The sequence below is a fragment of the Plasmodium vinckei genome (assembly GCF_900681995.1).
Source record: "Plasmodium vinckei vinckei genome assembly, chromosome: PVVCY_06".
In the NCBI taxonomy this organism is placed as follows: domain Eukaryota; phylum Apicomplexa; class Aconoidasida; order Haemosporida; family Plasmodiidae; genus Plasmodium; species Plasmodium vinckei.
The window spans coordinates 308,473-322,311 of NC_051298.1; the positions used below are offsets into that span (position 1 = coordinate 308,473).

The window sequence follows — 13,839 nt, forward strand, 5'->3', positions numbered from 1 at the left end:
CAAAACTAGAAATTTAGTTATTTCCACATTTAGTTTATTTTTTATTCATTTATTTGTGACGTATTTATTTGACAATATTTATTTTGTTTATTAATTTTTTTTATTAACTTTTTTATTAAATTATTATATTACTATTTCTTTATCACTCTTATGAGTAATAAATTTAATTTCCTTTTTTCCATTCCCACTTAAAATTTTTTTCGATTTTTTACATTCACACTTACTATTTATCTCTTTTTCAATTTCGAAAAATTTCTTTGATTTTATACTCTTTTTACCACACCTTAAAAAAATTAAATAAAAATGTGTATAAAAATTATAATCCCTATTTCCTTAAAACTTAATAGAGAGTTTTTATTTTATATTGCCATTATACGAAATAATTATATTTTTCATAAAATAACAATATTTTCGTTTTCTATATTATAAGCAAATCAAAAGAAAAAAGCACACACATAAATATTGGAAAGTTTTAAAAAAAAAATAAGAGAAACAAAATTATAAGTAAAACATAATAAAACCATAATAAAACATAATAAAACATAATTAAACATAATTAAACATAATTAAAAATATTATATATATAAATAACTATAGTGCATTGCCTATATATAAAGATTTTTTTTTGAGGGGGGGGGGGACTTAATATTTAGAACTTTTCAAATGCATTTCTATGAATTAGTATATAAAATATATTTAAACACTATTCATCGAATTTAAAGAAAATAAAATTACTTTTGTAAAAAGGATATTAATATTTTAAATAAACCTTTTTATTCATTAAAAAGTGCTATTTTTTTTGTTTTTAATATTTTCAACACTTTTTTTTTTTTATTATTTTTTTTTTATCCCTTACTATCTATACTTAATAAATAGCAATATATACATATCTATCTATATATATAAATAAATATATTATTTTTTTAACAAATTTTGATAGTTGTGTGTAATAATTTTCTATATAAAGAGAGTTTATTATAGATAAAATTTTAGCGCTTTTAATTACTACTCTTAATATATGTATATATTTAAGTTTTGTAAAAATATCAATATTAGTACCTTGTAAAAGTCTAAGACATAGCACATAAACTAGTTAAGGTTTTTTTTTTTAATTTTTATTTTATATGCTAAGAATATAATAATTTGATAAAAGAAAATAAAAATAAAAATGGTATTTAAGATAGTAACACCGTTAAATATATATTATAACAAGTTTTTTTGATTTATTATTTTTTTTTTTAATTAACTTATTAAATAGTATTATGTGTGTAAATAAGATTTGTATATAGCCTTGTTATATAAATATTACTGTTGTATATATAATAAAAAAAAATAAATAAATATATGTGTGTGTGTAGATATGCATATAATTAACTAACACATTATTAATTCAAAGTATTGCAAAATATTGCATACCCCATTTTGCTATGTTGCAAATGTATATAATAATCATTTTTAAACAAGCATCAAATAAAAAAAAAAATTAATTAATTTTTAGTGATAATTTATAAGCTTTTTATTTTATTTTTTTGATATTAAACAGTTATGTGTAGAAGAAAATATTAAAGATCTAGAAAAAGGTGATTAAAAAAGAAAAAAAACAACTACAATACAGTAAGTAAGTAAGTAAGCAAGTAAGTAAGCAAGCAAACCATCCAAACATATTCATTGACAACTACACATACATATATTATGACGGTAGAATTAATTGCAAATTTAGAAAATCATAAAAGACGAATATGGAGTATTTGCTGGAGTCCGGATGGCAATTTTCTCGCGTCTGTTGGCGCAGATAAATATATAACAATATGGTATAAAAAAAATATTAACAAAACTGAAAAAGAAAGTAATAATAGTAATACAAACAAATCTGGAAAATATGACAAGTTTGAAAAAAAATATAATGAAAAATATGAAATCGAATTTGGTATACATGATATAATCGAAACAAGTCATGAAAAATCTTTGAGACATATCGAATTTTCGAAGGATGGGAATTTTTTTATTGTGGCCTCTTTTGATTCAAAATGCTCAATTTATGTCAAACAAAAAAATAATAAATGGAAATTTTATAAAACTTTAGAGGGACATGAAAAGGAAGTTAAGTGTGCCTCTATTCATCCAACGAATAAATATATAGTTACTTGTGGTCGAGATAAAAGTATCTGGGTACATGCAAAAAGTAAAGGAGTAGTTTCCAATAACAACTCCTTAAATACAGAAGTAAATCCCACCCAAAATAATGAGCAAGCAGATAAAACCATGCATAATTCGGAACACACAGAAATATTAAATCCAAATGAATGCTCAGAAGAAAATACAAATAAATTAGATAATAATGAATCATTTGATTTTAATTTTGATGCTTATTTAACGGCACATAATGAAGATATAAAATTTGTGACATGGTGCCCATTAAGTGAAACAACTTTTATTTCTCTTTCTTATGATAATTCATTAAAATTATGGAGTAAAAAAAATGATGAATGGTATTGTATACAAACAATAAATGAACATAAATCGGTTGTTTGGTGTGCTGCATTTAATTTTGATGGCTCACAATTTGCTACATGTTCAGACGATAAGTCAATTAGAATATGGGAAAGTGATAAAAAAAATTCATACAACCAATTCAAATATCCTTTTCTTTATCGTCAAATAATAAAAGATGAACAAAATAATTCATTTTATTTTGATATGAATGACGAATCTCTATCTTTTTCAAGCAACAAAGGAAATGATCCACAAACTAAATCAGAATATCAATACAATCTTAACAATGAAAAGTTAGCTAGTCTCGGTCGTGCAGAAAGTGATAAAAATGCAAAAGCATTATTAAACATGTATACAAAAAATAATTTCCTTCCCTTATATTTTCAATATGGAATGTTCAAAACTGTTTATACATATCCCAATGGAAATAATCAAAATGATAAGAAAGGAACAGAATATGAAGATAAAGGTGAACAGGAAACTGAAAACAATCATACTATCACGTCACAAAAAAAATGGTCTATCGGAAATACTTCTGAAAATTCTTTAAATAAAACAAATGAATTGACATATGATGGAGAAATAAATTCTGAACATATAGAACAAACAAATTATTTACCCATTAATAATATACAAAATATAAATAAAAAAGAAAAATATTTACAAAATATTGTTTTTGATGATTGGAAAGTAAAACATATCATAGAAGGCTATCATAAAAGAAGTATTAGTTATTTAGATTGGAATGTTTTTGAAGATCTAATTGCAGCATCTTCATTTGATAATTCTTTAAAAATATTTTCAAAAAATAATCAATCATGGGACTTAGTAGAAAATGTTGAAGATGCACACATAAGTGATGTTAATTGTGTGGTTTGGTGTCCACAAAAATATCAAAATGATTTTCTTCTCGCTACAACAGGCGATGATTGTGTAATTAATATATGGATGTATAAAAAAGAATAATTTTTTTTTTTTTTTTATCTTAATCTGATTCAATTTGTAATTTTAATTTGCATATATGCATATTTAATTCAAATTTGCTTTCCTTTATCCTTTGTTTCGTTTTTGTATTTTTTATTTGCTTATTAAACTTTCTATTTTATTTTTCAAAACTATTTTTTTCAATTTTATTCTTACACACCGTCTCAACATTTGTTTTTCTCAAAACTCTATCCATGCTCATGCTTATAAACTTATTACACAAACAATGCTACATATTTATACATCTCCATTCTTACAATTTGAGAACGAGACTGTGTTATATAATTAATATATAAAATTATGTCTACAGTAGCTAACCAATTTATTCTCATTCATAAACATATTTATGCATAATTAAAAAGTGCCTTAATCTTTTAACGCACTTGTGTTATATATCATATTAGGGAAAAATATTACATTAAACAAAAATTACAAAATTTGCTACAACAATTTTTTTCATTCAAAAGAAAATATGCATATATATATATTCATATTGCTTATGCTTTATTTTTTAAGCAAAATTAATGGCATAAATAAAAAATAAGACAATAATTTCTTAGCCATTCGATAAAAAATATAATTTTCTTATTACAAAATATTTTTTTATGTTTATTAGTGAAAAAACAAAATAATAAAAGAATGTAAACAAAATATGTAAAAAAAATTATTAAAATAAATATTCTACAATTTTAATATCCATTATAGGCACCACTATATTATATATGCGTATATTTTTTTTTGTAAAAATAATATTTATATAAATATAAAATGAAGGCATGTATACACACTATATTGATAAACAATAAATCGAAACAAATTTCTACTATTACTACATAATTAAAAAAAAATGATAAACTATATAATTATATTTATTTAAGTAAACATAAAAAAATAAAAAAAAAATTGCATTTATGATTTTTATATATGATGGGCACATAATAGACAAAGCGGATTAAAAAAAAAATAAATATATCACTACTTTAGTATTGTTTGAAAAATGATAAAATCAAATTCCCGAAGTAACACAGGTATAAAATATTCATATAAAGATTGTTCATATTATATATCTCATAATTTACAAGCATATTTATTCTGTTTATTTGGAGATTTTATTCTGTTTATTTGGAGATTTTATTCTTGTTTATTTGTGTATTTCTCTTACAGGGTGCTCGAAGGAAGAGAACTTTCCAAAGAGTAGACATAAATCATGTAGTAGAATGAAAAGCTTTGCTACAAAAACTTTAAAAAAAAATGATAAAGAATTAAATAGATCTTTTACACTTCTTGATAGTTCTATAAAATATAAAAAACAACATAGTGATGATGTAGAAAATTATTCATGGGTATTACTAAATGATGAAGCAAAAAAAGAAGGGAAAAAAGAATATGAATTTTGTATTGATAATAATAAATATAAAGTTGTTTGCATTTTAAGAAAATATATAAAATATTTTTCAAACTTAAAAAAGAAAACATATGAAGATAATTATGTTAGTTCATATGCAACGAGTTTAAACACAACAAAAAGTATAGGCACATTCAGTAGCTCAGAAAATATAACTAGCAAAACCAACCTTAGTAGTGTATTTAATAGTAGTAGTAATTCATTAAATATATCCGATGATCTAAACAATGGAAGTTTTTTCTTTCACACCCAAAAAAAAAAACATGTCCCAATGTTTGTAGATTATGTAAAAGTGAGGGAAAAACCCTTTAATGAAAGTTTCAACAAATTAAAAAAAACAGAAGAATGGTCATTACAACATAATATAATTATATATTTTTTGGAAAAATTAATTATAGCCATATTAAACATATTTAATAAATACAGCAAAGAGACAGATGAAATGATTGTTGCAAACAAACTAAGCAAAATAGGTAATGGAAAAAGGGAAATAAACACCCCTTTCTTAATATTCAAAAATGAAAATTATGAAGATATATTTTTAATTAAATTTTATTCTTCATTTCCTTTTAAAATTATGATATATTCATTAATTATGATATTTATATCTGTGATACATTTTATTATTTTATATTATATTTTATTAAAAAATATGTTATATAATGAATATAATACTATAGTTTTTTATAGCATTTTTAAATTTATTTTAGACATATTTTATTTTACATTTTTTGTTATATATACATTTATATTTAATACAAATTGTATAGATAAAATAGCTACCTATTCTTATAGATCTTGTTATTTCTTTATTTCTTTAATATTTGTACATAACATTGTTTTATTATATTTTAATCCTCCCTCTTTTTTGCTACCTAGCCCTAAATTAATAAATTATATAAATAAATATACCTATAAAAATTATGCTATTTTATTAAATAATGCATATATGTGTATATTTTGCTTTTTAAGAAATTATATAGTTCTTTATAATTTTTTATTAAATTTAAAATTTTCCATATTTTTTATATTTATTACTCTTCTTTTACCATTTTACACATTTTTTTTTTACAAAAATTTACGAACCGATATATATATGTGTACACTTATATTTCCATTTTTTTGTGTTATACCAATTGTTATTTCATTATATATTCAATATAAATATGAGTATATGAAAAGAATTACATGTATAGATATCAATGAAGATCGTAAAAAAATGCATAGCCATTATATAACCAAATATTTCTCTATAGACAATTCTATACCTACTTCACCAATTGAAGATATTTTAACAAATCTGAAATCTATTTTAGATTATACTAAAAATTTAGAAGAAGAGGAAGAAGGAAATAATAACAAAATTATCGAATTAAATAAAATACAAGAAAAAATTAAAACTTGTGAAAATATATTAAGGACACAAAATTTAAATGAAGTACCTGTATGTAAATATAGAAAATTTGAAAAAGTCTATAATATGTGGTGTTTAGATCAATCTGAAAAAAAAGATGAACAAAAATCTTTTTTATCTCAACATCCTAATAAAAAATCAGTTACCTCATTTTTTAATATGCATTCTTTATTATCAACTAAATTTCAAGACCAATATAATGACATATATGATTGGAATGCCGATATTGAACTTATTTACAAACGTAATGTATTTATATCAATTGGTTATAAATTATTATACCCTTTAGGAGTACTAGAAACAAACTTTAATACTGAAGTATTAAAAAATTTTCTTCTTAAAATTTATTCCCTTTACAATGACCTTCCTTACCATAATAGTTTGCATGCTGCACAGGTATCCATATAACTATGCCTCATCTTTATCTTATTTATGCAATATATGTCTATATATCTATAGCTTTATCACTAATATTTTTTTTCATCTATTTTTCTTTTCGTTTAAAGGTTGCCCATTTTAGCAAGAGCATGCTTTTCATGTTGGATCTAAACCATAAAATATCGGGGATCGATGAATTTTGCTTGCATGTTTCTTCTTTATGTCATGATGTTGGGCACCCAGGACTTAATAATTTTTTTTTAATAAAATCTGAAAACGAGCTCGCATTAACTTACAACGATAGTAATGTACTAGAAAACTATCACTGCTCACTAGTTTTTAAAACCTTAAAGGATCCGAGTTGTAACATATTTGGAAACTATCCTAATAATATATTCATTACATGCAAAAAAAATATTATTCGAGCAATATTATCAACAGATATGAAAAATCATTTTGAATATATATCTACATTTCGAACTAATAGGGAATTTATAGATTATGATAACTTAACAAATGATCAACTATGGCAAATTTTCTGCCTAATATTAAAAGCCTCAGATATTGGTCATTCAACATTAGAATGGAAAAAACATCTTGAATGGACCTTAAAAATTAATGAAGAATTTTATTTACAGGGTTTATTAGAAAAATCTTTAAACATGTCTAAAAGTTTTTTATGTGATACAATTTCTATTGACAAATTGGCAGTTTCACAAATCGATTTTTTAAAACATTTATGTATCCCTTTATTTAATGAGCTAAATTTTATTTCAAAAAATAATGAAGTTTATAATAATTGTATTTCTGCAATTGAAAATAATATAGAACAATGGGAAAAAAATCAAAATAATCCAAAAAATCTTGGGTTGCAAGAAAAATATCGAGATGATCATACAGTTGAAAAAATTAAGTTTTAAATTTTGAATAATATTAAATTGGTATGCATAAGTATGCTCATTTTTTTTTTTATAAAATATACTATTCATCATAATTGAATAATTTTTTATTTGTACTTTTTTTTTTTTTTTATTTCCCCATCTATATAAGCACTGAAGTCTCTTTATTTGCAAAGAAATTATTTGTTTTTTTAATTCAAGGGGGCTTATGCTTACTTTTTTACCAAATTGTGCCAATTCCACTGCATGCCACCTTTAACCATCCAAAATATGGGCACATTCTCCCATTACATAAGTTGAAATATACATATATATATTTTTTTTTTCAAATTAATTGCTTCTTACTCTCATGTATTATGAATGATAATAACATTAATGAAAAACGACATTGAAATGTTCTATTTAAGAAATTCAAATTGCACACGTTGATTTTTTTTATAAAAATATAATGGATAAAAAATAAAGAAAAATAAATTTACATTTACATATTATGGACATGCAAAAATCTGCAATCATTATCGCACTAATACTTTCTCTTTCTTTTTTTTAAAGGAATATATATGGGGTTTACTAACTATTAATATGCTGTTATAATTTATGTTGTTGTACATATGGATGTTCATGCTTATGTGCACACATATATACTTTTCATGAGTGTGCGTTTTTTTTTCTCTTTATCATAGATAATAATTAATGATATAACATTATTTTTCATTGTTTAGTGATATTATAACTGAATAATTTAGTTATAGCAATAATGCATATATTAACTTTCTTTATATTAAATGCATATATAACTATTTGCGTGGGCATACATGCTCGTATAAAAACGGAAAATTTTATTAACATTAACAAATCAGAATTTGGCAACCAAAAAAATAAGCTAGCTATAAAAAAAAACTTTTGCACACACAAAAATTTCAAAAAAAAGGAAAAAAAAATATTCCTTGTTCAGGCAAATAAAGAAATAATTATAGGTACTCGTAATTCCCCATTAGCAATAAAACAAGCTGAAAAAGTCAAAAAAAAACTTTTAACATATTTTAAAAAGGTTAATCAAAATATAAATGTTATTTTAAAACAAATAAAAACAACAGGTGATAAAATTTTAGATAAAACAGTGGGCTCATTTGGAGGGAAAGGGATATTTACAAAAGAATTAGACGATGAATTAATTAAAAATAATGTAGATATATGTGTTCACTCATTAAAAGATATACCTACAGTTTTACCAGACAATATTCATTTATCCTGTTTCTTAAAAAGAGACACTATAAATGATGCCTTCTTATCAATAAAATACAAAAGTTTGGACGATATAAATAGAAAAGTGTTGCGAGAAAATATTACAAATGACATAAGTTCATCTAGCCATGTAATAGACAAGGATATCGAGTTGTCACCCACAATTGCAACATCATCATTAAGGAGAACAAGCCAAATTAGGTACAAATACAAAAACTTGAAATTAAAATTTATTAGAGGAAACATTAATACAAGAATAACGAAATTATTTAATGAGACTTTTGATTCTATAGTAATTGCATTTTGTGGCTTAGAAAGATTAATATCAAAGAAAGTTCTTAGACAAATTATGAAAAATAATGTAAAAAATAAACCATATATAATTAATTATAAAGACATATCTATCGATTTAAATCATTTAAATATACAAAAATTAAATACAAATGTTATGTGTCCAGCATTATGCCAAGGTATAATTGCTGTTACATCGAATAAAAATAACCCTGAAATTTCTCAAATTTTAAAAAACATAAATGATGAAAAATCACAAATTATGGCAAATATCGAAAGAGCATTTTTACATAAAATTGACGGAAGTTGTACGATGCCAATAGGTGGATACACAAAATTTTCAAAAAATAAAATAATTTTTAATGCAATAATTAATGACATTAATGGGTTTGAAAATCATAAAATAAAAGTCGTTAGACACCTAAACAATTTGGATGGAATTGCAGATGAAGCAGCAGAAAAAATAAAAGAAAAAATTGGTATTGAACAGTTTAATAAAATAAAGGCCGAGGTAGCTTTATATTACAAATAATGTGTAAGTCCCTAAATTCAAATACATTTATTTCCCCTTATACCGTACCCAGTTTATTGCCTACATATCCATCCATATATACAAAGGAAACAGATTTAATGCTTTTTAAAATAGACCTTTTAATGATATACATATGTAGTAAACAAAAAATATGTCCTATTTTAAGAGTATTCACATTTTTAAAGATATGTTCGCTTTTTTTCTTTCCTATATAATAATATATATCCATATTCACATTTCAATAACATATGAAATAGCTATATATATAAATGAAGTACAATAATATGTTTAAAAATGTTGAAAACTAATTTTGTAATTTATGCTTTACATTTGTTTTGTTAATTTATTTCAATATATACCCTCCTATAATAAGCCATTTAAATTCGTAATGCTAATTTGGTTAGCCGTTTGCTTTTTATTATGTTTCAACATAAATTTTTTGTGATGATATTGTTTTATTTTACAATTTACGTTTAAATTTTACATCCTTATTTATTTCTTCATTTTGAAAGTGGATTTTTTTAAAGATTTTTCATCAAACAAATAATAATAATAAAACAAAGACATATTATATATATACATTAAAAACATTTATTTTTTGACACAATATTTTTTCGATAAAAAAACAAATATTTCACAATATTGTCAATTTTATATGAATGTATTTTTCCCCCTTTTTTTGATTAACAAAATATTGCATTAATAAAAATTTGAAGGATATAATATTATTTTTATTATATTAGCACTAATTATGTACTGTTCATATAAAGTACAATTTTAACTCTATTCTAAAAGTCATTTGTATGTTAGCTAATATTTTTAAATGGCTTATGTATGAAAAAAAAAATATATTTCCCCTTTTTGTAAATTAAGAGAAATATATATATTCATACATTTCACATTTAAAATACGCGATCTGAACTTTTAGATTTCCCTTTTATCATTTTTTTTGTGAAAATCAAAATATGACTTAAAGCAACAATTTGATATTTTTAAAATGGGACATCATACAAATATATATTTATTTTCTTAAAACTAATAACTATGTAAGAATTACAAAAATGGATAATAAAAAGGTAAGTACAATTTGTATAGCCAAGTATCTATACATATGCAAATATATTTCTGTGTATATAAACAATTTTCGGCATTATAAATAAATGTGTATGTTTACTTATACCCTATAATAATGGGAACTAAATATTTGTACTTTTACTTAATTTACAAATTAATAGATTAATATGAAAGAACACCAATGGAGGTTATTTGAGTATAATATGAGCAAATGGATGATTGAAAATAAATATATTTTGGACAGTGAAGAAAAGAAAAAGTTTTATAAATGTGCAAACTATAGTATTGGTAGTGGTATGCTAAATGCTTCTTTAATATATCTTTTTTGCAAAAAAAATCAAAAATATTTCTCGTCTATGTCAAGATTGTTTTTAACTTGTTCGGTGGGAATTTATACCTCCATGGTTGTAAATAAAGTATTTAGAAGACAGGCATATACCGAAGTAAGTCATAAACACATTTTATTTCATATGCCCATGTTAATTTATTCCTTATTAGCAAACTTCTCACAAAACTGGTCCGATACATATACACTTAACTAATTCACATCACTTCTTTCCTATAATAGATATTAACTGAAAAAACAACCATGACTGATAAGGCAATAGAAGTTATGAACGACATATTAAATATTAACAATAATAATAATAATAATAAAATAATCACTAAAGAATCCAATAATTTGCCAAATAAAATAAATGACTATAACACACGAGATGGATCCAATATGAATACAAATAGCGATAATAATCGAAATGAACAAGTAATAATTTTAAATCTATTTGTCAGAAAAATTAATGTCTATATTTTCAGATATCCATACATATTATGTCTATCTACATAATTTCTCTTCAATAAATATATTTTTTTTTTTTTTGTCAGACCGAAAACCTAGTTCACAATTTGTAAGTTAAAAAATAAAAAAGAATAATATAATCATATAAAAATTATCAACTTTCTATTTCCTTCACCATTTTTATAGAAATGAAACCATTATGCGCGAACAAATAAACGAGCTTGAAAGGTATAAAAATTTGATTATATAAGTTTATATATATATACATATTTATAAATGCGCACAATTTATATTACACTGTATGAAAAAATCTTATTTGTAGATGTAAAGATATATCAATTTGCACAGATGAAAATATTAAAAATATGATAAAAACATTAGAAAAATATTCGTAAAATTAATTTGAATGTTTTTCAAAATGCACATATTTAAATAATATAATAGCAAAATATTATGCATGTAAACTATATATATATACATACATGTAAATAAGATAATAAAATAAGCAATGTAATAAACGTAGATTAAAAGCGCAATTAGGCATAATGATATGCACACATTTATTTGTGTAAATTTATTTGTTTTTATAAACCATACTCACAAAAAAAAAAAACAAAAACAAGGATGCAACATACTATGATAATAATTTTATCCTTACAAATAATCTGTCAATTCCATTTAACTCTAAAAATTTATTTACACCAACCTTCCCCTTTATTAGGCAGAATTCCTATATATTAAAAGACCCCAAAGAAGGTAATAATATACAAGCCATAAAAAATTACATATTTATGTATGAAATAAAATAAATTCATATTTTGCATTAACAAATCATGTAAATAGCTACATTTTAGACATATATTTATGACCATGCAATATATTTTGTCAATTTTTTATTAACCTTTTATTTATTTATATGTTAATTTTCCAGGGCAATCTGTGAGTTGGGACGATATAAGAAAAATGAATAAGTAAAAGAGATAACCCCTTTTGGAAATTATTAATGAGCTTTTAAAAAATGTGTTTGAATTTATTAAAAAAATCATCATAGTTAAAATTTCTACTGTCGTGGTTAAATTTTTTTATATACTGAAAATAATTCGAGTCAGAATAAAAGGACAGGATATATTTATAAAATTTATTGGCTTGGTCTTTTGTTATGGTATTATTTACAATAGTTAACTTTGTTAAAATTATTTCTTTATTTTTTAATTCATCAAAAAAATTTAGTGTAACATATGGCACTGATTTAGATCGAAGTTTATTATAAGTTTCAAGGGGTGTTATAAACACAAGTTTATCATCAACAAATTGAGAATAAAAATTTATGTATCCATTTTGATTTTTACATGGAATGATAAAATGGGCATTATTTTTACTGTTGTTTTTTACTAATTCATATTTACTTGTATTTATATAATCTGCTATAACATACTTATTATTTTTATATTTATCTCTCCATATATCTATAATCTTATTACTATCATTCTTTTCCAATAGTGGCAACTTTACAATATTTTTTAGTTCTCTTGGGCAGGGTAATGAAAAATAAAAACGTTTAACGCCATTATAATATCTTAGCATTGTTTAATTATTTTTTCCCTTTTTTTTTTTTTACATGATTACACATATGTTATATCCAATACATATACTATATTATTTATGTAGTCATAAATACCTGTTTTTTAAACATATATTTAACTTTCTGTTTTTTTTCACTTTTTTTTATAACAAATTTGAATCTTTTCAAAAATATTCATAACATTTTTTACCATAAAATTAGGATTAAATTTGAGGAATATTTTTTAAGAAATACTAAAAATATATTGTATAGGCAAAAAATATGCTTGAATAAATATATGCATATATTCGTAAGATTTCTACAACTCCTTATAATACATTATTTTAATTGATGTTTCAAAATATTGTGCTAATTTGAAAGAGGAAAACGAACTTACTATATATTACTGAAACGCCCTATGGGCACACAAAAAATGTAGCTACAAGGCTATAATATATGCATAAATCCAATCATATATATAATATTTTCATACATTATAGAATATAAAATTATAGGCACACTAATACATAAATTGTGGAAAAATAAAATGTGCATTGCACGTAAGGTACTATACTATAAAGCCGCTAAAGCTGTTAATAATTTTTCCTTAAATTTTAAATATTTTTATTAATAAATAAATTAAGCACATGCTCATGATATGCTTATCCAATTTTGTTAAAATCAAACAATTATGATTAAAGCGAAGATATTTGCAATGTTGTAAAAAAATAATATATAAAAAAATAAATACATATACAATAAAAATT

At 22.5% G+C, this 13,839-nt stretch overlaps 5 protein-coding genes across 5 annotated transcripts; 4 read left to right on the top strand and 1 right to left on the bottom strand.

The window, feature by feature from the left end:
* Positions 1-1,692: 1,692 nt before the first annotated feature.
* On the top strand, positions 1,693-3,459 carry PVVCY_0600810 (cytosolic iron-sulfur protein assembly protein 1, putative; the record flags this gene model as incomplete). The annotated part of the gene is made up of 1 exon (XM_008627225.1): positions 1,693-3,459. One exon carries the CDS (start codon positions 1,693-1,695, stop codon positions 3,457-3,459), a length of 1,767 nt encoding a protein of 588 aa, XP_008625447.1.
* Positions 3,460-4,474: 1,015 nt separating this feature from the next.
* On the top strand, positions 4,475-7,594 carry PVVCY_0600820 (3',5'-cyclic nucleotide phosphodiesterase, putative; the record flags this gene model as incomplete). The annotated part of the gene is made up of 3 exons (XM_008627226.1): positions 4,475-4,505; positions 4,642-6,692; positions 6,803-7,594. The coding sequence occupies 3 exons, from the start codon at positions 4,475-4,477 to the stop codon at positions 7,592-7,594; spliced, it is 2,874 nt and encodes a 957-aa protein (XP_008625448.1).
* Positions 7,595-8,330: 736 nt separating this feature from the next.
* PVVCY_0600830 (porphobilinogen deaminase, putative) lies at positions 8,331-9,641 on the top strand (the record flags this gene model as incomplete). Its single annotated transcript, XM_037634112.1, has 1 exon — positions 8,331-9,641. The coding sequence occupies one exon, from the start codon at positions 8,331-8,333 to the stop codon at positions 9,639-9,641; it is 1,311 nt and encodes a 436-aa protein (XP_037490261.1).
* Positions 9,642-10,702: 1,061 nt separating this feature from the next.
* On the top strand, positions 10,703-12,486 carry PVVCY_0600840 (conserved Plasmodium protein, unknown function; the record flags this gene model as incomplete). Its single annotated transcript, XM_037634113.1, has 8 exons — positions 10,703-10,717; positions 10,877-11,158; positions 11,284-11,478; positions 11,598-11,620; positions 11,698-11,739; positions 11,834-11,902; positions 12,233-12,267; positions 12,443-12,486. The coding sequence occupies 8 exons, from the start codon at positions 10,703-10,705 to the stop codon at positions 12,484-12,486; spliced, it is 705 nt and encodes a 234-aa protein (XP_037490262.1).
* Positions 12,487-12,522: 36 nt separating this feature from the next.
* On the bottom strand, positions 12,523-13,095 carry PVVCY_0600850 (ATP synthase mitochondrial F1 complex assembly factor 1, putative; the record flags this gene model as incomplete). Its single annotated transcript, XM_008627228.1, has 1 exon — positions 12,523-13,095. One exon carries the CDS (start codon positions 13,093-13,095, stop codon positions 12,523-12,525), a length of 573 nt encoding a protein of 190 aa, XP_008625450.1.
* Positions 13,096-13,839: the final 744 nt, after the last annotated feature.